The sequence below is a fragment of the Staurois parvus genome, unplaced genomic scaffold (assembly GCF_062004578.1).
Source record: "Staurois parvus isolate SC_StPar_1 unplaced genomic scaffold, SC_StPar_1.0 ptg001279l, whole genome shotgun sequence".
Taxonomy (NCBI): Eukaryota; Metazoa; Chordata; class Amphibia; order Anura; family Ranidae; genus Staurois; species Staurois parvus.
The window spans coordinates 170,001-195,474 of NW_028319075.1; the positions used below are offsets into that span (position 1 = coordinate 170,001).

A 25,474-nucleotide genomic window follows, 5' to 3' on the forward strand; every position below is an offset into this window, starting at 1 on the left:
AGCTCCAAAGGCTGATCCTTCTCAGCTCTGAGATCTGGAACAGCTGCTATGCCCGCCCCCCTTCGCTCTTCCTGCCCAGTCACAGAAGCCTTTATAGTATGTGAACACATGGAAAAAATACAAAGGCTTCTGTGGAATGGGCATCAGCGGAGAGAGGCGGGCATAGCAGCTCTGAAGGCTGATCCTTCTGAGCTCTGAGATTTTGAACAGCTGCTATGCCCGCCCTCTCCCCTCTTCCAGCCCAATCACAGAAGCCTTTGTATTATGTGAACTTCTGTGACAGGAATGAGAAAAATACAGCATAATGGCCGATAGATGGAGATGAGGATAAGAGGTAAACACAGAATATACTCCTCAGCTCCAACTAGTGGCCAAAATGCTGTATTTCCCTCATTCATGTTTTTTTCAATGAATAACATTCGATCTGCAGAGACTAGAGAACATTCGCTTTTGCCCCATTCACCCGAAACAAATTTACGTACATTTTCAGCGATGTGATCTGTTTTACAAATACACCCCGAAGTGTAGTGACTTTCTTTTTTTTTTCCTCTGGTTCAGTTCTGACTCTCGAAGTTTAGGAATCTGTCCATTCCATGTTGTCACCATCGGCACTGTTATAATTCGTTCCTGTTCTCTTCACACTTCCCCTTTTCTCTCTGCAACATCACAGCGCGCTTTATCTCTACATCTGGTAACTAGTGGTGACAGGAAGCAGCACGGCTCTGATACACAAAGCTCAGATCATTAGATAAATAACAATTTAAAAAAATATATATATATTGTTATATGTATATATATATATATATATATATATATATAAATAAATAAAGCTCAGATAAATAGATAAATAACAATTAAAGAGGAAAAAATATATATTTATATGTGTGTGTGCGTGTATATAAATATATATATATATATATATATATACAGTATATATATATATATATATATATACTGTATATATAAATAAAGCTCAGATAAATAACATAAATAAAATTATATATATATAAATAAATAGATAACAACAACAAAAAAAATTAAGCTCAGATCATTAGATAAATAATAATGTAAAAAAATAATAATAAATAATATATATATATAAAGCTCAGATAAATAGATAAATAACATAAATAAAATTATATATATATATATATATATATATTTCAGGTAATTAACATAAAAAAAAATATATGAATGCATGCCGCTCAGATAATTAGATAATTAACAATTAAATATATAAATAACAATAAGAAAATAATATATATTCATATGTGTGTATATATATATATATATATATATATATGAATAGATAATAAAGCTCAGATAAATAGATAAATAATAATTAAAAAAAATAATAATAAAAAAAATATATACATATATATAAAGCTCAGATAAATAGATAAATAACATAATTAAAATTATATATATATATATATATAGCTCAGGTAATTAACATAAAAAAAATATATGAATGCGTGCCGCTCAGATAATTAGATCATTAACAATTAAATATATAAATAACAATAAGAAAATAATATATATTCATATGTGTGTATGTGTATATATATATAAAAATAGATAATAAAGCTCAGATAAATAGATAAATAACATAAATAAAATAAAATTATATATATATATAAATCTCAGGTAAATAACAAAAAAAAATATGAATACTTGAAGTTCAGATAATTAGATAAATAACAATTAAATAAATAAATAATAATAAAAAAAACATATATATATATATATTTTTTTTTTTTTTTTGAGACTGAGGGAACGCATTCCCTTCTGTGCAGCAGTTGGATGACATCATCTCTCAGCCAATTCTAGAGCCTTTTAATAAATAAAGGGTGGAGCTTTTCTGAAAACTGATGCTGGGACGACTTTATTCAGACAGAATCGTCAGGTTAATGACAGGTTCACCCATTAAATCTACTGGCAGAGAAACTATACTTAGTACTCACATTTCTCTGACCTATGACAGGGGAACCTCAGGGGTGTGTCCAGTCAGCCCAACCCCCTGATCACATGTCATAGGGGTGGGACAGGTCCTCCTATGAGGAGCGGGATATGAGCAGAGAGGACGTTTTGTGGTGGAATTGACATTTCTAGGAACACTTTTATAGATTTTATAAACAATTCCTTTGTTACTGATAAGTGTTGTCACTGATTCAGGTGTTTTGGGAAGATGGAATCATGTCGGGGTACCGGCACCCAAAAAGCACCGCCCTGGACTGCCTTCTCAGCTCCTTCCAAATGACCAATGAAACTGTGAACATCTGGACCCACTTCCTCCCGACATGGTGAGTCCAGGAAGCCTGTGCAGGCGCCGTGTATTCACCACTAACCACATGCCTAGATCTGTGCGGATGGTTCTAGAGACATTCCCTCACAGTACATCTATTACCTGTCTAATTGGAGATTTACACATCAGTCTCTGACCATCTCCTGTACTATGTCTGCAGTCTCTGACCATCCCCTGTACTGTGTCTGCAGTCTCTGACCATCTCCTGTATCATGTCTGCAGTCTCTGACCATCTCCTGTGCTATGCCTGCAGTCTCTGACCATCTCCTGTACTACGTCTGCTGTCTCTGACCGTCTCCTGTACTATGTCTGCAATCTCTGACCATCTCCTGTAGTATTTATTCAGTCTCTGACTATCTCCTATACTACGTCTGCAGTCTCTGACCATCTCCTGTACCATGTCCGCAGTCTCTGACTGTCTCCTGTAGTATGTCCACAGTCTCTGACCATCTCCTGTAGTAAGTCTGCAGTCTCTGACCATCTCCTGTACTGTGTCCGCAGTCTCTAACCATCTCCTGTACCATGTCTGCTGTCTCTGACCCTCTCCTGTACTATGTCTGCAGTCTCTGACCATCTCCTGTAGTATGTCTGCAGTCTCTGACCATCTCCTGTAGTATGTCTGCAGTCTCTGACCATCCCCTGTACTATGTCTGCAGTCTCTGACCATCTCCTGTACCGTGTCTGCAGTCTCTGACCGTCTCCTGTACCGTGTCCGCAGTCTCTGACCGTCTCCTGTACTATGTCTGCAGTCTCTGACCGTCTCCTGTATCATGTCCACAGTCTCTGACCGTCTCCTGTAGTATGCCTGCAATCTCTGACCATCTCCTGTAGTATGTCGGCAGTCTCTGACCATCTCCTGTAGTATGTCTGCAATCTCTGACCATCTCCTGTAGTATGTCTGCAGTCTCTGACCATCTCCTGTAGTCTGTCAGCAGTCTCTGACCATCTCCTGTAGTATGTCTGCAATCTCTGACCATCTCCTGTAGTCTTTCAGCAGTCTCTGACCATCTCCTGTACTATGTCTGCAGTCTCTGACCATCTCCTGTAGTATGTCAGCAGTCTCTGACCATCTCCTGTACCGTGTCTGCAGTCTCTGACCGTCTCCTGTACTATGTCTGCAGTCTCTGACCGTCTCCTGTATCATGTCTGCAGTCTCTGACCGTCTCCTGTATCATGTCTGCAGTCTCTGACCGTCTCCTGTACCATGTCCGCAGTCTCTGACTGTCTCCTGTAGTACGTCTGCAGTCTCTGACCATCTCCTGTGCTATGTCTGCAGTCTCTGACCATCCCCTGTACTATGTCTGCAGTCTCTGACCGTCTCCTGTACTATGTCTGCAGTCTCTGACCATCTCCTGTAGTATGTCTGCAGTCTCTGACCATCTCCTGTAAATCCTGTATCCTCTGTCCAGGTATTTCCTGTGGAGGTTCCTCCTGCTCTCCTACACACTGGACTTTCTGGGGGACCCATACAATTGGCCCCTCCTGGTTTACATGATGCTGATCTGCCTTTACCCCTTCACCTCCAGCTTTGCCCACACCTTCAGTAGTATGTCTGCCCACGCCCGCCATATCTGCTACTTCCTGGACTACGGAGCCCTCAGTCTCTACAGCCTGGGTAGGTACAGGACAGGTCCTTGTTCGTTGCCCAGGTAAGTAGCCATTCTTCGTATCTGATGGATGTCGATGTTTTTTGTGCTCCTGGACGGTAGTCGTGTTCCATTTCATTCATGTGCCCTCTCTCCATAGGCTGTGCCTTTACCTATGGGGCCTACGTCATGCCTGACCGCTGGGTGAACGGCACCCTGCACCGGTATTACGTCCCCATCGCAGCCTTCAACACCTTCGTCTGCACCGGCCTCTCCTGCTACTCCCGGTACGTACAGGTGCTGACGGTGACCACACTTTGACAGCATTGCCATCGTTCTACCTGCGTGGTCAAGCGTGCAATCAGATTTTAGGGTAACCCCAGCTCATTTTTCTGACACTGTGGCCAGTTTGGTGGGTATTGTACCTCAGTGCCGGGACAGGTTCAAGGATGCAGAGCTGCGCCCGTCTCCTCATGCTTGCCATAGAATCGGTGTAGCACCTTGCGCCCGTTCTTTGCCCCCTTGCTCCAGCTGCCCATGGTTGGCATGGACCACGCATTGCCCCTGCATGGTCAATCCCTTGCCTTCTAGCAGCTAGAAGGTAGTTGCGCATGCACGGGATCCTATCTGCATGGAGTTTTCACGTTCTCGCTGTGTTTCCATGGGGTTCCTCCAGGTGGGCTGGTGTCCTCCTACATTCCAGACATGCCGGTAGGTAGTTGGCCCTAGTATGTGTGTACAACGCGCAGGGGCGGACTGACCATTTGGAAACTCAGGCACTGCCCGAGGGCACGGGGTCATTAGGGGGCCCTGTGAGATGCCCCTGGTTCATAAGCTTTTTTGAGTTTGGGCAAGGACACAGGGGCCCCACGATCCCCTATTGCCCGGGGGCCCCATGAGTTGTCAGTCCGCCCCTTACAATGCGTTATCCAACTCTGTTAGCCAGTCGCAAGTCAAGCAAGGTTGAGGAAAGACCTAGTGACCTTCCTTGTAGGCAATTTGCCATGACAGTTCTATGGCTCTCAAGCATATCAGGCAAGTTGCCCAGACAGCTAGCTCACAGAATGCTGATTGCACTAACTAACATACGGGGTCTCTCGGAATTTGTGGGCATCTCTTGATTTGTACATGGATGGAAAGGGGGGTGGAGGCACTTCGGAGAACCAAGACCTGATAATATTTTGTCTCTTTCATCGGCAGATTCCTGGAGGTAGACCGGCCAGTGTTAAGTAAAGTCCTGCGCACAGTGGCTTTCGTGCACCCCTTTGTCTTTGACAACGTCCCCCTGTTCTACCGGGTGAGTTGTCATAGCTGCGGCAAGTCAGTGTGGTCGTCATCCGTTTTTAAGCGAGTGGAGTTGCTTGGGTTGAGTGATGTCACCAAAGCTCCTGAGGGTTTTGCCTTTGCTTTGAGTTGTTGAGGGACTGGTGTCTTCTCGAAAGTAGCCACCCTTGAGAAGAGCTTATCTGTCTATTCTGAACCAGTGACACCAGCGAGTGGCCATTTTGTTGTCCATCACTGGAGCAGAGCAGACAAAGTAAAGGTTTTATTGTATCCAGGTCTTGGTATAGCTAGTAGATGTTAGTCCCATTAGAGTAGACTTGTTCTGCAATGTTGAAGGCATCTCAATATACATTCAAGTGGCTTCCTTATAAAAGACATGCTTCTAAAGACAGTGAGGAGGACATTGTGGACAGCGAGGACCAATGGTTCACAAGAGTCTGGAGGACGGAAAACTGGCCCTTTGTTTAGAAAGTTTGGTTCAGGGGCGGACTGACCATTTGGAAACTCGGGCACTGCCCGAGGGCCCGGGGTCAGTAGGGGGCCCCATGAGATGCCCCTGGTACCTTTATCATAGGCTTTTTTGAGTTTGGGCAAGGACACAGGGGCCCCATGATCCACTATTGCCCAGGGGCCCCATGAGTTGTCAGTCCGCCCCTGGTTTGGTGACCCCTTGGTCTACATGATCCAACGGACATTGAATGATTTAACCACCTCCCGTCCGGCCGTTCTATATAAACGGCCTCCCTGCACCCTGCTTGTGTGCGCTCCCTGGGAGCGTGCAGCACCGCGATCCGGTGCCCGCTGTGTCCTCCAGACACAGTGGAACACCGATCGTCAGACGGGACCTCTGCGCGAGGTCCCGATCATGTGATCACTGATCAGCCAATCAGTGATCACATGCTGAGTAGTAAGCAAGATCTCACTTGTGACATCATTGCTTACTACGTGTGAAATCTGTGAACGATCACAGAGATCACGCGGTACAGGGCCATTCACAACAGCCTTGTGCCATGTGACAAGGTGTGACCAATCACAGCTCACTCAGTAGTTCTCAATGGCTGCAAGAATGCAGCCAGAGAGAAGGAGAAATGATTGCTTTACAGCCTTTATGGGTGTAAAATCAATCAGTGTAAAAAAAAAAAAAAATCTTCATCACCCCCCACAAGTAGTACAGTGTCACCATGGTGATACTACTGCTAGGGTGACAGTATGTTAAAAAAAAAAAATTATAAAGAAAAAATTATAAATAAAAAAAAAAGTTTAAAAATTATAATTTTTGGTTATAAACTAATTTGGGTTATTTTTTTTTTCACTAAAACTATAACGGAATAAATGTTGGCCAAGATTTATGATGAAATACTATTTATTTGCAAAATTTTATAAGAAAAACACTTTTTTTCAAAATTTTTGGACTTTTTAATTTACATAGCAAAAAAAAAATAAAAATCCCAGCGGTGAATAAATACCACCAAAATAAAGCTTTATCTGTCTCAAATCAATTATAAAAAATTCATACAGGTACAGTGTTGCCATTCAAAGTGTGACAGCGCCGAAAGCTGAAAATTGGCCTGGACTGGAAGGGGGTGAAAGCGTCCGGACTGGAAGGGGGGGGGGAAAGTGTCCAGACCGGAAGGGGGGGAAAGTGTCCGGACCGGAAGGGGGTGAAAGTGTCCGGACCGGAAGGGGGGGAAAGTGTCCGGACCGGAAGGGGGGGAAAGTGTCCGGACCGGAAGGGGGGGAAAGTGTCCGGACCGGAAGGGGGGGAAAGTGTCCAGACTGGAAGGGGAGGAAAGTGTCCGGACCGGAAGGGGAGGAAAGTGTCCGGACCGGAAGGGGAGGAAAGTGTCCGGACTGTAATGGGGGGAAAGTGTCCGGACTGGAAGGGGGGGAAAGTGTCCAGACTGGAAGGGGAGGAAAGTGTCCGGACCGGAAGGGGGGGAAAGTGTCCAGACTGGAAGGGGAGGAAAGTGTCCGGACTGGAAGGGGAGGAAAGTGTCCGGACTGGAAGGGGGGGAAAGTGTCCGGACTGGAAGGGGAGGAAAGTGTCCGGACCGGAAGGGGGGGAAAGTGTCCAGACTGGAAGGGGAGGAAAGTGTCCGGACTGGAAGGGGGGGAAAGTGTCCGGACTGGAAGTGGTTAAAAATCTTGCCAGGTATGTTCCATTCAGGCAGTGGTTGCCTTCATGCAATCTCAGGAGAAGACTCAGTTGGTTGCTTTGGATCTGCAGGTCAATTGCTAAAGGAATAAACATACCTGCTTGGCCCGAAGGTGGTGCTTATGTATCATTCATTTTAAATGATCTCTTTTCGTCATGATTGATCAAACGTAGTCTGATGGTTCCTTCAGAGAGGAACATCTCTGCTTTAAATCGGAACCAATACTTCAGTGTTTGGTGAATGCTGTAGAGTTAAACCAGCCGACATTTTCCTCTGGGACTCGATTTGTGGGATATCTGAGTTGAGTTGGCCTTTAGGTTGTCACTCCTGCTTTTCGTTTCATGATGATATGTCCGTTTCTCGACACCCTACAGCTCTTTTTCTGCTACGGAGAAGGTTGCAACTGGAATGAAGCCATCCCTCTTCATCTCTATCACCTCTTCTTTGCTTTCTTGACCGGTTTCCTCTTCGCTTCTCATCTTCCCGAAAGACTGGCCCCTGGTCGCTTTGACTACTTTGGTAAGATTCCCTCAAAATAGAGGAGTTTTGGAAAGATCACTTTTGAGGTATATATGACTTTTTCCCTTTGTTTCCTAAAAATATACTCCCTTGCAGGCCATAGTCACCAGCTCTTCCACATCTGTGCCGTCATGGGGACCCATTTCCAGTTGGAAGCCGTGCTGACCGACCGGCTGTCTCGCAAGTCTTGGCTCAGCGTATACTCCGAGACGGACTCGCTGGCGATTACATTGGGCGTCGTGGCCACTTCAGTGATAGGAAATGTCATCCTCATCTGTTTCTTCACAGCGACTTTGCTCTGGTCGCCTCAAGCCAACTCCATTCTCCAAAACAACATCCCAGGAGAGGCTAAAGCCAAGGAGCATTGACCATTGCTACTACCCCACCCAAGAACTTTGCAGACATTCTCCATCTGCACGGCCAGTCCTCATCTCAGCATTAACAGCCATAGGGTTCCCCCCACCTTCTCAGCCTCAGGGCCAAACATCTTCAAAGCTCGTTTCTTTTTTGGCAAAGAAATTACGCAGATATTTTACTTTCTGAAAAAAAAAAAAGGGCAGTGCCATGTACAACTTCCCCCCACTTTTGTACTCAGTAACCTACTTTAGCCTTGGCCAAATTCAATCTTCAAACTTAAATTGAGAGATTGACCTTGAACCCAACTCAATGGAAGGATGCAGTCATATCCAATATTGATTCAAGCCGTTATCTGCATGCATGAAACAGGCGATGAATATCCCGTTTTTCCCTCAAGCTTTACAAAAATGTTCTAAATTTTGTAGTAGGCGCATGTGGACCTACTTTGGACATACCACCATTGTCCTCTCCTAAGGTCTTTGTTGACTCATCTGAGGTGGACAACTGACACCTAACAGATGTGAGGAGGAGACGTGAGTAGGACAAAGGAGGTATGTCCTACAACACGTAGAGGAAGGTCCTCTTCTGTCAGTCGACGTCCTCTTCTGTCCTCTTCTGTCAGTGTGGCGGTGTCAGAAGGTCCTCTTCTGTCAGTGTGGCGGAGAGCTGCTTCATCCTGGATTGTCTGTTGGCCATTTTGAAGACGTTCTTCAATTTCGAGCTCCTTGCAGTTAGGTTAGGAAATATAATCAGCGATTTAGGTCATGGCTAGGAGGCCGTGTCTCATCACACAATGGGGCCACTGAAAATCTGACACGACCCACTGATGCTGTAAATATTTAGCAATCAATCTGGCCACTAAGACCACCATCGATTGCGTTCAACATGGTGCCACACTCCTATGTGATTATTCTGGTGTATCAATCGCGGGTGATTGTGAAAAATAATCTCAACGGATCTTCAGTTGTGAAATATTGCAACGACATCCCACCACAGGAAGCCGAGAGCTATGTGACATCTAAGCCCTTCTGTGAAGACAGTTGTTTTCAGAGGGACTGGGTCTTGAGCAGGGGCGGACTGACAACTCATGGGGCCCTCGGGCAATAGGGGATCATGGGGCCCCTGTGTCCTTGTCCACACTCAAACCACACCCAAAAAAGCCTATAAAAGGTACCAGGAGCATCTCATGGGGTCCCCTACTGACCCCCGGCCCTCGGGCAGTGCCCGAGTGCCCGAATGGTCAGTCCACCCCTGGTCTTGAGGATGGAGCCACCATATCTTCTCAGAGAACTGATTAGATATCTGTATCACCTCCTCTGACCGATCGAAGTACATTGGTATCAGACAAGGGTTTGGACCTCACACAGCCCTCAAATCTCTTGTGGAAATGAATTACAGAACCCTCCATTTTAAGTCTACGGAAAGATCTGAACTATTTTTTTTTCCCCGGAAAGCCTCTAAAGCTGAACTCCAGGCCGATATAAAAGACACAAATTATTGCAACATTATGGATCTTCGTCAAGGGTTCTATTAAAAAAACAAAAAAAGAAGCAGAAGGATTCAATCAGTTGCGCTACAGTGCTCATGTGCTAACAAGGAACATGCTGATAGAAGGAGAGAGCAGAGTTACAAAGAGATGAGCTTCTCCTTTCACTATCCAGTCTTGGGCAGGGGGGGACAAGACCTGTAGGTGTCATATAACTGCAGCAGAGAGAAATCAGGTCTCTTGCCTTGCCAGACAGGGCTTCGGAGCTATGTAAATCTCAGAACTGGATGGACATGAAAACACATTCTTTGATAGTTAAAGCAGCTCTCCTATGTATAAGCTGTTTGCCTGGAGTTCAGCTTTAAGCTATGGAAATTTGGAGCGAGTGGTGTCCTCTCGTTTTTTTTTGGTTAAACTCTTGGTGAAGCTACTAGTTGATTGTCTGGTTATGCTCTTGGTGAGCCTCAGCATTTCATTCTCCTTTGTTAGTTCTACGATGTGATGGAAATATAGGATTTTCAGCTTCGGTAGATGTTGGTGGGATGATTTACCCACTGACCCCTTGAACCTCTTGGGTTCTCCAGACGTAGGGTAATCGAAACAGGTCAATGAGATCCATCTGGATATCCAACTGAACCTCCAAATCAAATATCTCCCTTTTCAAAGATCCTGAGGGATCTAAGGAGCCGGGTTCCGCTCTGTACCATGTACTATAACCAAAAGAGTTGATTTTTTTTGCCCGGGTCTGTCTTTAAAAAAAAAGCTTTTAACCTTCTTTTGACTTGCCGGGAAGGGATTTTAGCAGCTGTTTGGGCAGCCTGTGAACGTCCAGTACCACCCTGGGCCTCGGAAGAGGAAAGTATTTGTCAGTAAATCCTCAGTGGGGAGGAGGAGGAGGAGAGCTTGTGTAGGGTCACGGAATGTTCAAAAGTGGATAGGAAAATGGATTGTGTGGGATTGCGGTTTGCCGGTCTGGGCTGGCCTACATTAACCCTTTCGTGGTGTCACATGCGGCTAGCTCGTAGTCACATGAAGGGTTAGACCGGATGTTTTGGATAAGTAGGTTTGTCTATTTGTATGTGAGATGTAGAAGAACATTAGAAGGAACTTTGTGTTGGAGTAGTCGGAAAGGGATTTTCTGTTGTTGTTGAGTAATTTCCTGCGTACCTAGGCACCTGAGAAAACAGTAAATTGGTAGTCTATTACTTGTGTTATCATCTGATGTGTCCTTCAGTTTTCAGGTGGTCAGAATGGTTTTGATGGTTTTGGTATTTTGCTAGCAGGGTGGTACAGAACAACACCGAGGGTGACTGGTACTGTGCCATAGAGCTAGCTATTGTTAGAGGCCCAGGGGTCAAATTAAAGCAGACCTACAGTCAACACTGAAGCCTATCCAGTTTGACCTCTTCTTCTTCCTTGCCACCATATGCAGTAAAAGAGTTTAGTGCTCATCTCCTAAAAAAAAGTGCTCCTCAATGCTTTCTTCTGGTGTACGTGGGTGACAAGAGCTTTCCACCAAAAGGTCTTGGAGTGTGGCCTTCAGGCAAAGCCAGTCAAGCAATGTGGTTTCCACCAAAAGGGCTTGGTGTGTGGCCTTTAGACAAAGCCAGCCAAGCAATGTGGTTTCCACCAGAAGGGCTCGGTGTGTTGCCTTCAGGCAAAGCCAGCTAAGCAATGTGGTTTCCACCAAAAGGTCTTGGTATGTGGCCTTCAGGCAAAGCCAGCCAAACGATGTGGTTTCCACCAAAAGGGCTTGGTGTGTGGCCTTTAGGCAAAGAAAGCCAAGCAATGTGGTTTCCACCAAAAGGGCTTGGCATGTGGCCTTCAGGCACAGCCAGCGAAGCAATGTGGTTTCCACCAAAAGGTCTTGGTATGTGGCCTTCAGGCAAAGCCAGCCAAACGATGTGGTTTCCACCAAAAGGGCTTGGTGTGTGGCCTTTAGGCAAAGAAAGCCAAGCAATGTGGTTTCCACCAAAAGGGCTTGGCATGTGGCCTTCAGGCACAGCCAGCGAAGCAATGTGGTTTCCACCAAAAGGGCTTGGTGGGTGTCCTTTAGGCAAATCTAGCCAAGCAATGTGGTTTCCACCAAAAGGTCTTGGTGTGTGGCCTTTAGACAAAGCCAGCCAAGCAATGTGGTTTCCACCAAAAGGGCTTGGTGTGTTGCCTTCAGGCAAAGGCAGCCAAGCAAGGTGGTTTCCACCAAAAGGGCTTAGTGTGTGGCCTTCACGCAAAGCCAACCAATTAGCCACGGTCGTGTCACTGGTAAAATCTGTTGTTCTGTAGAAGTTGCTATCTCAAGCTTGAGCTTGCTCTGGGAGTGGATGGGTGCTGGCAAGTTCATTAGCCACATAGTTCCTGCCAAAATGGCTTGAGCCGTGGCTTTTAGGCAAAGCCATTAGATCGATGGTGTTCATGTGACCGATGCCTCCAAAGTCCAGCCCATAGTCATATGGATTTTGCTATAGTTGTTTGAGGTTCAAACCCAACCCGCGGCTCTGCCTGAACACTGCCTTCCCCGTCACTGGAGATCATATCTGAATTACCAAGACTAGCATCATTGGAACGGGCAACCATTTAACAAATGATTTTACTGTCTATGGCCATAGGGCGGCAGGGAAGACTAAACAAGCCAGGCTTACAAATTCCCCCATGCAATCACTGGATCATTTTTAATTTTCTGTAAATGCCGAAAAGCTTTGCAATTGCATATTTGCCGACTGTCCCGATTTGTCTGGGACACTCATTGGTTTTGAAAAGCTGTCCCATCACGACCTTGTCCTGGGCTGCATTCTGGGAATCAAGGTCGGTCATGGATGGTCAAGTGCTGGAGGTGCCCACACAAAATCACAGACATTCAAATCGATGTGACTGCTCTGCTGCCAGGGGGCTGAGGCTCTCAATGATTGGTCGAGACTTGGGGACGGCCTGTGGTCGACCTCTGAGGTGAGAGGCTCAGCGTCGAGCTGCAGGGAGGTAAGAGGTGTGGAGATGATGATAGTAGATCCCAGGGGAGGAGCATATTATCCCTTTCGTTGCCAGAAGATCCCTGATGGAAGCACCTGATTAACCTTCTGGTAGGACTTTGCCCATAACAACGGAATGCCCCGCCCCTGATTAAAGTGCGTGCTCTGCTTCCAGTTACTTTCTAGACCTACGGGAGGAAAAAAAAGGCGTCCTGAAAAACTTTTTGGAAATGGCGGAAGCTGTGCGGATAAAGGTCTTGTGGCTGAACGCCGGACCTGTTTCGGGTCTCTGTCTGCGATTTAGAAATTTTTTTCCAGTGTCGATCGTTAACCTTGCTTAGTACACGCCCCCTTCTGAGCACAAAAGGTATTGCTTTGTTTTTGTGGTTTCCAGTAACCTGAAGGAGGAAATGCCCTTTGGGAATTTTGCAATCTGCTTGTCGGAAAATTGTGCAAAGGAGAGAATATGAAATCAGAACTGAAGTTTTTGCAAGAAGTGTTGGTGTCTAGAGCAGGGCCGGATGTGGCCCTTTGCTTGCCCCTTGCTTGCCTTTATTTGGCCCTTTGGGGCACTATTCCTTACACTGACACCAACAATGGGGTGCTATTCCTCCCACTGACACCAGAGACAGGGAATTATTTCTCCCGCTGACACCAACAACGGGGTACTATTCCTCCCGCTGACACCAGAGACAGGGAATTAATCCTCCAGCTGACACCAATGATAGGGCACTATTCCTCCCACTGACACCAATGAAGTGGCACTATACCTTCCGCTGACACCAACAACGGGGTACTATTCCTCCCATTGACACCAACAATGGGGTACTATTCCTCCCACTGACACCAGAGACAGAGAAATTAACTCTCCCACTGAGACCTATGATGGAGCACTATTCCTCCTACTGACACAGAGACAGGGAATCAATTCTCCCGCTGACACCAATGATGTGGCACTATTCCTCCCGTTGACACCAACAATGGGGTACAATTCCTCCCACTGACACCAGAGACAGGGGATCAATTCTCCCGCTGACACCAACAATGGGGTACTATTCCTCCCACTGACACCAGAGACAGGGAATTAATTCTCCTGCTGACACCAATGATGGAGCACTATTCTTCCCACTGACCACCAAGCCTATATCATTGTTTCCTCCCACCATTGTCAGTGGTCTGTTGTTGCCATCTAGTGGATAAAATGTATAATGACTGTTGTCAGTGGTCTGTTGGTGCCTCTGGTGGTTAAAATGTATAATGACTGTTGTCAGTGGTCTGTTGGTGCCATCTAGGGGATAAAATGTATAATGACTGTTGTCAGTGGTCTGTTGGTGCCTCTGGTGGTTAAAATGTATAATGACTGTTGTCAGTGGTCTGTTGGTGCCAGGTTGTGGTTAAAATTTATAATGACTATTGTCAGTGGTCTGTTGGTACCATCTAGTGGATAAAAAGTATAATGACTGTTGTCAGTGGTCTGTCGGTGCCATCTAGTGGATAAAATGTATGACTGTTGTCAGTGGTCTGTTGGTGCCATCTTGTAGATAAAATGTATAATGACTGTTGTCGGTGGTCTGTTGGTGCCATCTTGTGGTAAAAATGAGGTACTGTCATTTCTTGTTTCCCAGCGTTGCGGTTGAGCGCGTACTGGAATATATAGCAATAAAAACTCTGACTGCACACTTCCATTGCTCCATCAGCATAACACATTATTTAATCACGATGAATATGACGCTAACTGCTGCTGAACATCATACAGTTGTACATGGCACCGCTGTATCTTCAGTTTTCCTATATAGTTTACAAATGCTGCTTTTATATTATTATCAACGAGTTAAAAAAAAAATAATCCTTTATCTGCAGGTTAATATAATTTTTTTTCTGTGCAAATAGAAGTAATTATAAGCTAAATACCTTCTTTTTTTTTTTTTTCAGGACTTGTTTTTTATTCTCAATTATTCGCATCGCGATTGTGTGCCTTCACCATACCGAGCTTCGTTGAATGTATTTTTTTTTTCTAAGTACTAACTGCAAAAAAAAAAAAAAAAAAAACAGATTTTATTTTTCCGACGCTCATGATGTAATTTTTTTTATTAACTGTACTAACAGTTTGATTTTTTTTTAAAATGAAACTTGTTTTTGTATGATTTTACATTTTGATAACGTTTTAGCAAGGGGGGTGGGGGCTGATTCAAAAGTCATTTCTATGGGGTACATTCCAAAGTCTGTCCTTTCTATAGCTTCTCTTTATCATAACATGAATGGATTATTGAATTATATATATATATATATATTTTATACATATATATATATATTTTATACATATATATATATATATATATATATATATATATAAATATACATATATATCAATCATATATGGACTGAGAAGCATATTCTAACTTTTAGGGGTCAGCAAACTTCAGCACTCCAGCTTGTTGTGTTCCCATGAGGCATTGCAAGACTTCAACAACCCCCATGACTCCCAGAAGCAGAAGCATGATGGGATTTGAGTCATATCACTAAATAATAAAAGGCAACATGGGGATATACAAATTAAAAAGAAGAAGTAAAAAAAACCCACTTTTTCCCACTTTTCTCAGTCAAAAGTCCACCGATTCACCATGGGTTTCAGGAGTGCGATTCTCGTAACAGAAAACAGTCCAACTGCAACGCGGACTTAGAGAAGTCCCAAAAAAGAAGGGGTTACCATAAGAGGACCAAGTGGTTTGACTAATGATAACTTATTGTATAAAATTCAGTTACAAAATTCTAATTCAAGAAATAAAAACCCACCTCCAACCTTCAGGAATTAAAAATGGCAACGTTGTCATATAAGCACCGGATAGCAGCTGCTCACGCACGTCCATCCACACAGATCCAAATAGAGCCAAAGGACTACTCCACCATATCCTCCAATGGGTTCAAACCAAGCCTGCATGGCTTATAATGGCTTTAAACGACAGGACAAAACTGTACAAATAAAAAACAAAATTAGAGGGTGTCCTCAAGGATTTGTGTAGAAGCCTATGGATTGTGTGGATGGATGTTTGTGAGCAGCAGCTGTCCGGTGCTTATATGACAAAATTGTCATTTTTAATTGGTGAATGGTGGAGGTTGTTATTTTTCTTGAATTTGAATTTTGTAATTGTATTTTATCCAGTAAATTTTCATTAGTCAAATTGCTTGGTCCTCTTACGGAAACCTCTTCTTTTCGGGGCGTCTCTAAGGCCGTATTGCAATTGATTTGAGTTATAGGTCCAGGAAAAAAAATTAAGACTGTTTATAACATTTTAACATACTGTATGCCATAGAGGTGCCACTTTCCCAGCATTCCAATGGGCACCCCAAACTCGACCATTCAAACTGGTGCCTAGCATTCCAGACTAGAGCTTTGAAATGTTTTTGCTGCTTAAAAAAAAAGCTGGTTGTCTGACTGTACTTACCGTACAGGTTTGATGAGACCACGATACCACGTCATGACCAGGGGCGGACTGACAACTCATGGGGCCCCCAGGCAATAGGGGATCATGGGGCCCCTGTGTCCATGCCCACAGTCAAAAAAGCCTATACAAAAGGTACCAGGGGCATTTCATGGGGCCCCCTACTGACCCAGGGCCCCGAGTGCTCGAATGGTCAGTCCACCCCTGGTCATGATGCAGCCAGTCAAATGTAAACTGCCGTTACATGTTTGTTTCGGTTCACTTGAGTGCCGTTGGGTGACATAGGTTGGTAGAAAGCTATACAAGGTGGTATCAAAACGTTACAAGACTAGTTTTGTAACACACCAATAGATGGCAGCACAAGCACATCAGTGTGCCAAAAGACAATGTCCTGTGTACATCGGGAGCTGTGCAACTGGTACTATTCTAAACACAAGCATTACCACGGCTGCTATTCCATCATGGACAGCAAGTTAGGACAAAAAGCAAAGGGGAAATTCTGCGTGAAACGGGGCAAATCTGCCAGAGAGACGTTTGACATGATTCGGCAAGTTGCTGCAACGAGTCGTTCGAGGTGATCTGAGTGGCACATGCGCTTCAAGAGTGGAAGAACATCACTGGAAGACGACGGGAGCTCAGGAAGACCTTCAATGAACTCAACCCCCAAAAATGCCCCTCTTCCCGAAAATGAGGATCCAGTTCAAAGGTCAGCGTCAAGAGCGGAAGAACATCACTGGAAGATGACAGGAGCTCAGGAAGACCTTCAACGAGCTCAACCTCCAAAAATGCCAACTTTCCGAAGATGAGCATCTAGCTCAAAGGTTGGTGCCAAGATTGGAAGAACATCACTGGAAGACGACGAGAGCTCAGGGAGACCTTCAATGAGCTCGACCCCCAAAAATGTCACTCTTCCTGAAGATGAGGATCCAGTTCAAAGGTTAGCGTCAAGAGCGGAAGAACATCACTGGAAGAAGACGAGAGCTCAGGAAGACCTTCAATGAGCTCAACCCCCAAAAATGCCCTCTTCCCGAGGATGAGGATCCAGCTCAAAGATCGGCATCAAGAGCGGAAGAACATCACTGGAAGATGACAGGAGCTCAGGAAGACCTTCAACGAGCTCAACCTCCAAAAATGCCAACTTTCCGAAGATGAGGATCTAGCTCAAAGGTCGGCGTCAAGAGCGGAAGAACATCATTTGAAGACGACGAGAGCTCAGGAAGACCTTCAATGAGCTCAACCCCCAAAAATGCCACTCTTCCGGAAGATGAGTATCCAGCTCAAAGGTCGGTGTCAAGAGCAGAAGAACATCACTGGAAGACGACAAGAGCTCAGGAAGACGCTCAACGAGCTAAACCCCGAAAAATGCCCTCTTTCCGAAGATGAGGATCTAGCTCAAAGGTCAGCGTTTTGCCAACATTGTGGAGATCCAGTGATTTGCCCAGTTTCACGCAGAACTTCACATTTGCTCTTTGTTCTAATTTGCTGTCCATGTTGAAAGAGCGGACGTAGTAACGCACATGGTCAGAATAGCACCAGTGGCACAGCTCCCGATGTACACAGGATGACGTCTTTTGGCTTAATGACTTATGAAGGTCGGCACGCCCTCTGTTGGTGTGTTACAAAACTAATCTTGATACTTTTCGATACCACCTCGTACAAGTGCCTTGATTTGCATGATCAAAATCGTCCTTCCACCATAATTTCTTCATGTAGATCGGACCTAAGCGATTTTGTTCTCAATGCCCCAATTCTAACTTGTGTTCCCCTTGTTCCTTAGGCCTCAGTCTGCTTCAGTATGTCCTGAAGACCTGAATCAACTTTGCTCCCACAATGACACCCTCCAATGCCAGTAGACCTCCCCTCTCCTGCTCCATTAAGTTGTGGTCACTCCCGTCTACCATGAAGCTACCCCAAGTTCCTCGTGCCTTGTAGCTCCAGGGCTTTCCTAATCTTGGGCTTTCAAGGGTACATGGGCCTCATTTCCTCCCAGAGTCCCAAGATCAGGACATCCTTGTCCCCTCTCGTCCTTGTCCCCCTTGCAACGTGTAGATATAGAACACAACATGGAAGGCTAACAATGTCTAAACACGGCCAAACTGACCTTCATAACGGTTCCATTAATTCTCTAATGCTTCTACTCAAGGCGTAGGTTTTCACGCGAGGGTGTGTTAGAGAGAGGAGACAACTGCACTCTATCGATCTCCTTAAAAATATATAAAATTTACTAAAAAAATAAATAAAATAAAAGCAAACAGGTGACCTGCGGTTAATACTGAGCTGTTGGCGTGACCTGGAGCCTTTCCGTGTCACATTGGAGGGCGGTCAGGCTTCGTCACGGCTAGTAATGGTTTGTTGTAGAGAAAGTCATGTGGATAATATTCTGTGGTAGGAATAAATATAACCCCGGGGGAATGAAACACATCGAAGTCTTGTGTTTATTTTTGCCTTTCAGGACTGTGTAGGATGAAGAGCGATGTTCTGCAGGTCTCTAGAGCTGTGTTTTCGTAACCAAGGTGCCATGGCACCCTGGGGTGCCCTTTGGGTCTCCCCGGGGGGGGGGGAAGCAAGCAGGAGACTCCGTTTGTCCCGGATCAGTGATGGATAAAATGACTTTGTGATATATATGGGGGGTACTCTGACGGGAGAGGGGGTCTCATGTATAGGGGGTACTCTGATGGGATGGGGGGTCTCATGTATTGGGGTACTCTGATGTGATGGAGGTCTCATGTATAGGGGGGTACTCTGATGGGATGGGGGGGGTCTCATGTATTGGGGGTACTATGTGATTGGGGTCTTATGTATAGGGGTACTCTGATTAGATGGGGGGCTCATGTATAAGGGGTACTCAGATGTGATGGGGAGGTCTCATGTATTGGAGGTACTCTGTGATGGGGGGGTCTTATGTATAGGGGGTACTCTGATGAGATGCGGGGCTCATGTATACGGGGTACTCAGATGTGATGGGGAGGTCTCATGTATACGGGGTACTCTGATGTGGTGGGGGGGTCTCATGTATAGGGGGGTACTCTGATGGGATGGGGGGGTCTCATGTTTTGGGGGTACTCTGTGATGGGGGTCTTATGTATAGGGGGTACTCTGATGAGATAGGGGGCTCATGTATAGGGGGTACTCAGATGTGATGGGGAGATCTCATGTATTGGAGGTACTCTGATGTGATGAGGGGGTCTCCTATATAGGGGTACTCTGATAGGGGGTCTCATGTAGAGGGGTACTCTGATGTGGTGGGGGGTCTCATGTATAGGGGGGTACTCTGATGAGATGGGAGGCTCATGTATAGGGGGTACTCAGATGTGATGGGGAGGTCTCATGTATTGGAGGTACTCTGATGTGATGGGGGGTCTCCTATATATGGGGTACTCTGATGTAATAGGGGGTCTCATGCATTGGAAGTACTCTGATGGTACAGGGGGGTCTCATGTACTGGGGTACTCCGATGTGATGTGGGGGTCTTATGTATAGGGGGGTGCTCTGATGTTATGGGGAGTCTCATGTATAGGGGATACTCTTATGTGATGGGAGATAAACTGCAGAATATATCAATATGGATCTGTCAGGAGGGGGATGGGATGGAGCCAAGGGTGGACTGACCATTTGGAAACTCGGGCAGTGCCCGAGGGCCCGGGGTCAGTAGGGGGCCCCATGAGATGCCCTGGTTTCTTTTTCATAGGCTTTTTTGAGTTTGGGCAAGGACACAGGGGCCCCATGATCCCCTATTGCCCAGGGGCCCCATGAGTTGTCAGTCCGCCCCTGGATGGAGCGATGTTCTGCAGATCTCTAGATGGAATAATCTGTAGAATATATCAATATGGATCTGCCAGGAGGGGGATGGGATGGAGCGATGTTCTGCAGACCTCTAGACACCAGTAATGGAAGGAATGACATTCTGCAGATTCTCTATACAGAACAACGCAGACACGTGATAAAGTCATTACATATTTATTCATATTAAACAACATCCATGAACAGAAGTCCACATAGCACCATACTGATAGGCAGCGATAGAAGCAAGCCTGAAAAGTGGGTCCACGCTGGGAAATCGAATTTCGGGCTGTTTGTCAGTTTGGGGGCCACACAAGGTCCCCCCCCCCCCCCCGAGGACCCGGCCGCCCTGCCTGGATTTTCCACTCACCTGCCTGCCCCCCATTGCACACAGAACTGAATACAAGGATATGATATTGAAGGAGACCGAAGGCCTGGGCTGCGATTGGCTCACATACAAGCAGGAAAATGCAGGTAACAGAAGTAAAGCTCGTTTGTTCTTTTATTCGATGTAAGGGGTTTCCTGGCCTTTTGCAACCTATGGATCCCCATCTGATTCACAATGACAAGCCAGAGATTGGCAAGGCAGGCTGGGACTTGTTGTTCCTCAAGAATGCTGGATATGAAAGGCTAGTCTAGAAAATTGCATTCTTCCCAGTCCTTGGTGAACTGTTTGCTCCACCAGCCGAATACGCCATTTTTCATATGTCACCAAGTGGCAGTTAGCTGTGTAAGGGGACCTGCCAACAGGGGCGGACTGACAACTCATGGGGTCCCTGGGCAATAGGGGATCATGGGGCCCACGTGTCCTTGCCCAAACTCAAAAAAGCCTATGAAAAAGGTACCAGGGGCATCTCATGGGGCCCCCTACTGACCCCGGGCCCTCGGGCAGTGCCCGAGTTTCCAAATGGTCAGTCCGCCCCTGCCTGCCAACATACTATACATGAAATGTCTACCCTGTGCACCGTGAGTCCAGGAGTCCTGACCTTTCCTGGTCCCACCTTCTCATACAGCATGCAAAAGTCTATTTAGGCTCAATCCTAAAACCCCATAACCGCCCCCTCCCCCTCTCCCGTGTCCTATTCTTGCCTAGCTACATGAGGTAATGGCTACTTAGCTACAACATACACAAAGCAACGAGAGTGTGGCCCCTCTGGAAGCAGCTTCTGGCAACTGGCCGGCTTGATACGTTGTGAAGAAAGCAGGATAAGTGTAAGGTAACGTAGAAAGAAGAGAAGCCATGGTTCTGGTTCTTTAGACCGGGCCGTAGAAGCGTCTGTAGGCCTCCTGAATTCCGACATGGTCGGCCAGCTCATCGCAACTTGGGTTGAGCTCACAAACTTCTCTCTTGGGTTCCAGAGGATCTCTTACGGGGGCTCCGAAGACCCTAGGCAAGGCAGAAAACAGAAGGTTACCACCATTGGGTCAACCAAGACGCTACAGAAGGCAAGGACTCAAAAAACGTTGATGGTCAACGGGTAGATGACCAGTTTGGGTGGTGCTACAAATTCCAGGGAATCGGGGGAACTACTAGGATGCATAAAACAGAAGGTTACCACCATTGGGTCAACCAAGACGCTACAGGAGGCAAGGACTCACAGAAACGGTGATGGTCAACAGGTAGATGACCAGTTTGGGTGGTGCTACAAATTCCAGGGAATCGGGGAAACTACTAGGATGCATAAAACAGAAGGTTACCACCATTGGGTCAACCAAGACGCTACAGGAGGCAAGGACTCACAGAAACAGTGATGGTCAATGGGTAGATGACCAGTTTGGGTGGATCTACAAATTCCAGGGAATCGGGGGAACTAGTAGGATGCAGAAAACAGAAGTTTACCACCATTGGGTCAGCTAAGACATTACAGGAGGCAAGGACTCACAAAAACGTTGATGGTCAATGGGTAGATGACCAGTTTGGGTGGATCTACAAATTCCAGGGAATGAGGGGGGAACTAGTAGATTTGTAGTTGCACATTTGTTGGAGGTCCAATGGCTGGCTGACTATCACCAGGTCCAAGTTGGGCATGTTGGATAGCATAGAGGAGAAAACACAACACTTACGCATTGTGGAGGTTGCTACGTCGGTGTCTTTTGGCAAAGTTGGCGGCCTCTTGTCTAGAGATAAAAGCTGTCGGAGGGAAAAGAGAAGCATTATTGGTGAGAGAAGAAGATAGCAAATGTCCACCCCAACCCTTCTTCTCTCTTTACACATGAGATGCTAATCAGGGCTGGAAGATTTGGATACAGGGAGAAGATACCATGTCATAGAATGGGTGTACCACCCTGCATCTACTCTTTACCCCCCTTTCCTCTCTGTGCCCAGGGCAGCTGCCCCTTCTGCCCACCCCTTGTCTTGGCTCATGAGCAAAAGCTAATCAGGGCTGGAATATTTGGATAAAGATGCCATGTTATTGACCGACATCCCACCAAAACCACAAAACATTTTGTAGCAAAGGGACTGTAGGGGGGAATGTAGGCAGTACCGGGACAGGGTCGTCCAGTGCCCAGGGCAAGGATCCAGAATTGTGCCCCCTACCCCACTGTTAATACATGGCCATGGAATGAGTGTACCCTGCATCTACTTTTTACCCACCTTTCCTCTCTGTGCCCAGGGCAGCTGCCCCTCCTGCCCACCCCTTGTCCTGACTTCACATACAGGTAGTGAAGAAAAGCTAATCAGGGCTGGAATAACTGGATAAAAGGAAGAAGATAACATGTTATAGAATGGGTGTACCACCCTACATCTACTCTTTACCCCCCTTGTTTCTCTGTGCCCAGGGCAGCTGCCCCTCCTGCCCACCCCTTGTCCCGGCTCTGCATATAGGTACTGAGGAAAAGCTAATAAGGGCTGGAATAATTGGATAAAGATGCCATGTTATTGGCCCACATCCCATCAACATTTTGTAGCAAAGGGGCTGTAGAGGGCAGGGGCGGACTGACAACTCATGGGGCCCCCGGGCAATAGGAGATCATGGGGCCCCTGTGTCCTCACCTACACCCAAAAAAGCCTATGAAAAAAAAGGTACCAGGGGCATCTCATGGGGCCTCCTACTGACCCCGGGCCCTCGGGCAGTACCCGAGTTCCCAAATGGTCAGTCCACCCCTGGTAGAGGGGAATGTAGGCAGTACCGGGACAGGGTCGTCCAGTGCCCAGGACAAGGATCCAGAATTGCGCCCCTCCCCCACAGTTAATACATGGCCATGGAATGGGTGTACCACCCTGCATCTACTTTTTACCCCCCTTTCCTCTCTGTGCCCAGGGCAGCTGTCCCTCCTGCCCACCCCTTGTGCCGGCTCTGCATACAGATAGTGAACAAAAGCTAATCAGGGCTGGAATATTTGGATAAAGATGCCATGTTATTGGACCACATCCCACCAAGGGACTGTAGCAAAGGGACTGTAGGGGGGAATGTAGGCAGTACCGGGACAGGGTATGACCGCTTCTATTGTAGACAATAGGGCGGGACTTGTTGAAACGATCAAATCACGTGACAACTCGCACCGATGTGACCGAGGACTAAATCGGGAGACAATGGGGACAAAACCGCTCCCACGGTGCTCTGGGGATCCTTTGCCATAGGTGCTACTTGTAGTGTTTATTTCTCAAACAAAATAAATCTGTATATAAAAAGCAAAAACAGTACAAAATATATGATCGTCATACAACCTAATAGAAAGGCATGCTGTATGGTTCAATGTTACCCTGGGGGGGGGGGGGGGCTACCAGATCCTTGCAGAGTGCCTACTGAGACACGTCAGGGTGAACATGACCATAGATACTGATAATATGTAGATGAATGGAGACCTAAACTGACCTTCAGAGCTGCGGGAATCAGCCGGACTTCCACGATCGTGAGCTAGAAAAGAGAAAAAAAAAAAAAAAAAAAAAGCACAGATGAGATCACTAGATTATTTCTCATTGTTCCCGAGTCTGTACCCCCGCTGTGCCCATTATGAGGGGTTCCCACCATCCCTGTGCTGAGTTCCAAGGTCTGTACACCTGCTGTGCCCATTATGAGAGGTTCCCACCATCCCTGTGCTGAGTTCCAAGGTCTGTACACCTGCTGTGCCCATTATGAGAGGTTCCCACCATCCCAGTATCGAGTTCCCAGGTCTGTACACCCGCTGTGCCCATTATGAGAGGTTCCCACCATCCCTGTGCTGAGTTCCTGGGTCTGTGACCATTATGAGGGGTTCCCACCATCCCTGTGCCAAGTCCCCGGGTCTGTACCCCTACTGTGCCCATTATGAGGGGTTCTCACTATCCCTGTGCTGAATTTCCGGGTCTGTACGCCCGCTGTGCCCATTATGAGGGGTTCCCACCATCCCTGTGCCAAGTCCCGGGGTCTGTACCCCTACTGTGCCCATTATGAGGGGTTCTCACTATCCCTGTGCTGAATTTCTGGGTCTGTACCCCTGCTGTGTCCATTATGAGGGGTTCCCACCATCCCTGTGCTGAGTTCCCCAGCCTGTACACCTGCTGTGCCCACTGTGAGGGGATCCTGCCATTGCACTGCTGGAGTTCCAGACGGCAAGTAGGCAACCCAATCCACCAGCTCCCACCTATAAATGAACTATCACGTTAGGATGGACAACATTGTATGTCATGATCCCTCATGACTGCATTAATAATGATGAACCTTACAAAGCCCCGCCCTCCAAGATCCGTGTACATGGTTGGGTTGGTTGAATGGTAGAATCTTTCTCAGGTGGATTTTTTAGGATTGCTCCTAGAGAGTCATTCCACCAAAAATGGTTAGCTTTGGCTCCATCATGTACCAAAGCTAACCATTTTTGGTGGAATGACTCTCTAGGAGCAATCCTAAAAAATCCACCTGAGAAAGGTTCTACCATTTCTATAGAGTGATGTGTAAAGAAGACAAGACAGAAGGGTTCCGGAGATGCCCATAGGTTCTGGAGATGCCCATAGGTTCCAGAGATGCCCATAGGTCCATAGAGTGGTGTCCTTACCTCTACGTCCCATGCATACGACCACCAACCCAAGGAAAGCAGCGACTATGACCAGTTTCATGGTGCCAGTTCTTGACTTTTGCTCAAGCTCCCAGTCAGCTCTCCTCCTCTGGTCTCTATTCCCTCTGGCTGAGGCCTCGTACCTATATACGGGACGGTCTGGCACCCTCTGTGTCCCCACAGAGGAGGAGGGACCAGAGTTTCGTGGCACTTGAAAACAGAGATTACTTTTTTTTTTTCCTAGTCGTAGATCATTTCACCAAAAATAGAGGACATCCTGAAGCCAGTGGGCTGAGGGGAGAAGTCCTTCTGTGCCAGTTGGCAAAGCACTCAGGAATCAATACAGTATGTGTTTATCTAGGTCAACGGAACGTCAAAACAGACAAGAGACGCTTTACTGCAGATCTGCTGCAAAGAAAAGAACATCCTTGAAGGATAGAATACATGGAAACATCCAGGTAGATCCATGCAGTTTGTAATATAACCAGGGTTCTGTGGAACCCTAAGGTTCCTCCAGAGGTTGCTAGGGGTTCCTTGAGATGTGCAAGGGGGGACTTCCCCACCTTGCATCCATGTGCTCCCAACAGAGCCCCGTCTTACATTCATGCTCATGTCCTGACCAAT

The 25,474-nt window shown here is 46.4% G+C and overlaps 2 protein-coding genes across 3 annotated transcripts in view; one reads left to right on the forward strand and one right to left on the reverse strand.

The window, feature by feature from the left end:
* Nucleotides 1–18,517, forward strand: part of PAQR6 (progestin and adipoQ receptor family member 6) — a 33,030-nt gene extending 14,513 nt beyond the window's left edge. For both annotated transcript variants that reach the window (XM_089660807.1, XM_089660806.1), the window contains 6 exons: nt 2,176–2,303; nt 3,715–3,920; nt 4,052–4,178; nt 5,092–5,188; nt 7,706–7,850; nt 7,947–18,517. In XM_089660807.1, coding sequence (XP_089516933.1) covers nt 2,176–2,303; nt 3,715–3,920; nt 4,052–4,178; nt 5,092–5,188; nt 7,706–7,850; nt 7,947–8,218 — 975 coding nt within the window. In that variant the 3' untranslated portion in view covers nt 8,219–18,517. The remainder of the gene's footprint in view (nt 1–2,175; nt 2,304–3,714; nt 3,921–4,051; nt 4,179–5,091; nt 5,189–7,705; nt 7,851–7,946) is intronic.
* Nucleotides 18,518–20,037: 1,520 nt separating this feature from the next.
* On the reverse strand, nt 20,038–25,005 carry LOC149437643 (osteocalcin-like). The gene is made up of 4 exons (XM_089660808.1): nt 24,851–25,005; nt 23,695–23,736; nt 21,941–22,007; nt 20,038–21,263 (listed from the first exon to the last, which is right to left on the reverse strand). The coding sequence occupies exons 1-4, from the start codon at nt 24,909–24,911 to the stop codon at nt 21,131–21,133; spliced, it is 303 nt and encodes a 100-aa protein (XP_089516934.1). The 5' UTR covers nt 24,912–25,005; the 3' UTR covers nt 20,038–21,130.
* Between the last annotated feature and the right edge of the window lie 469 nt (nt 25,006–25,474).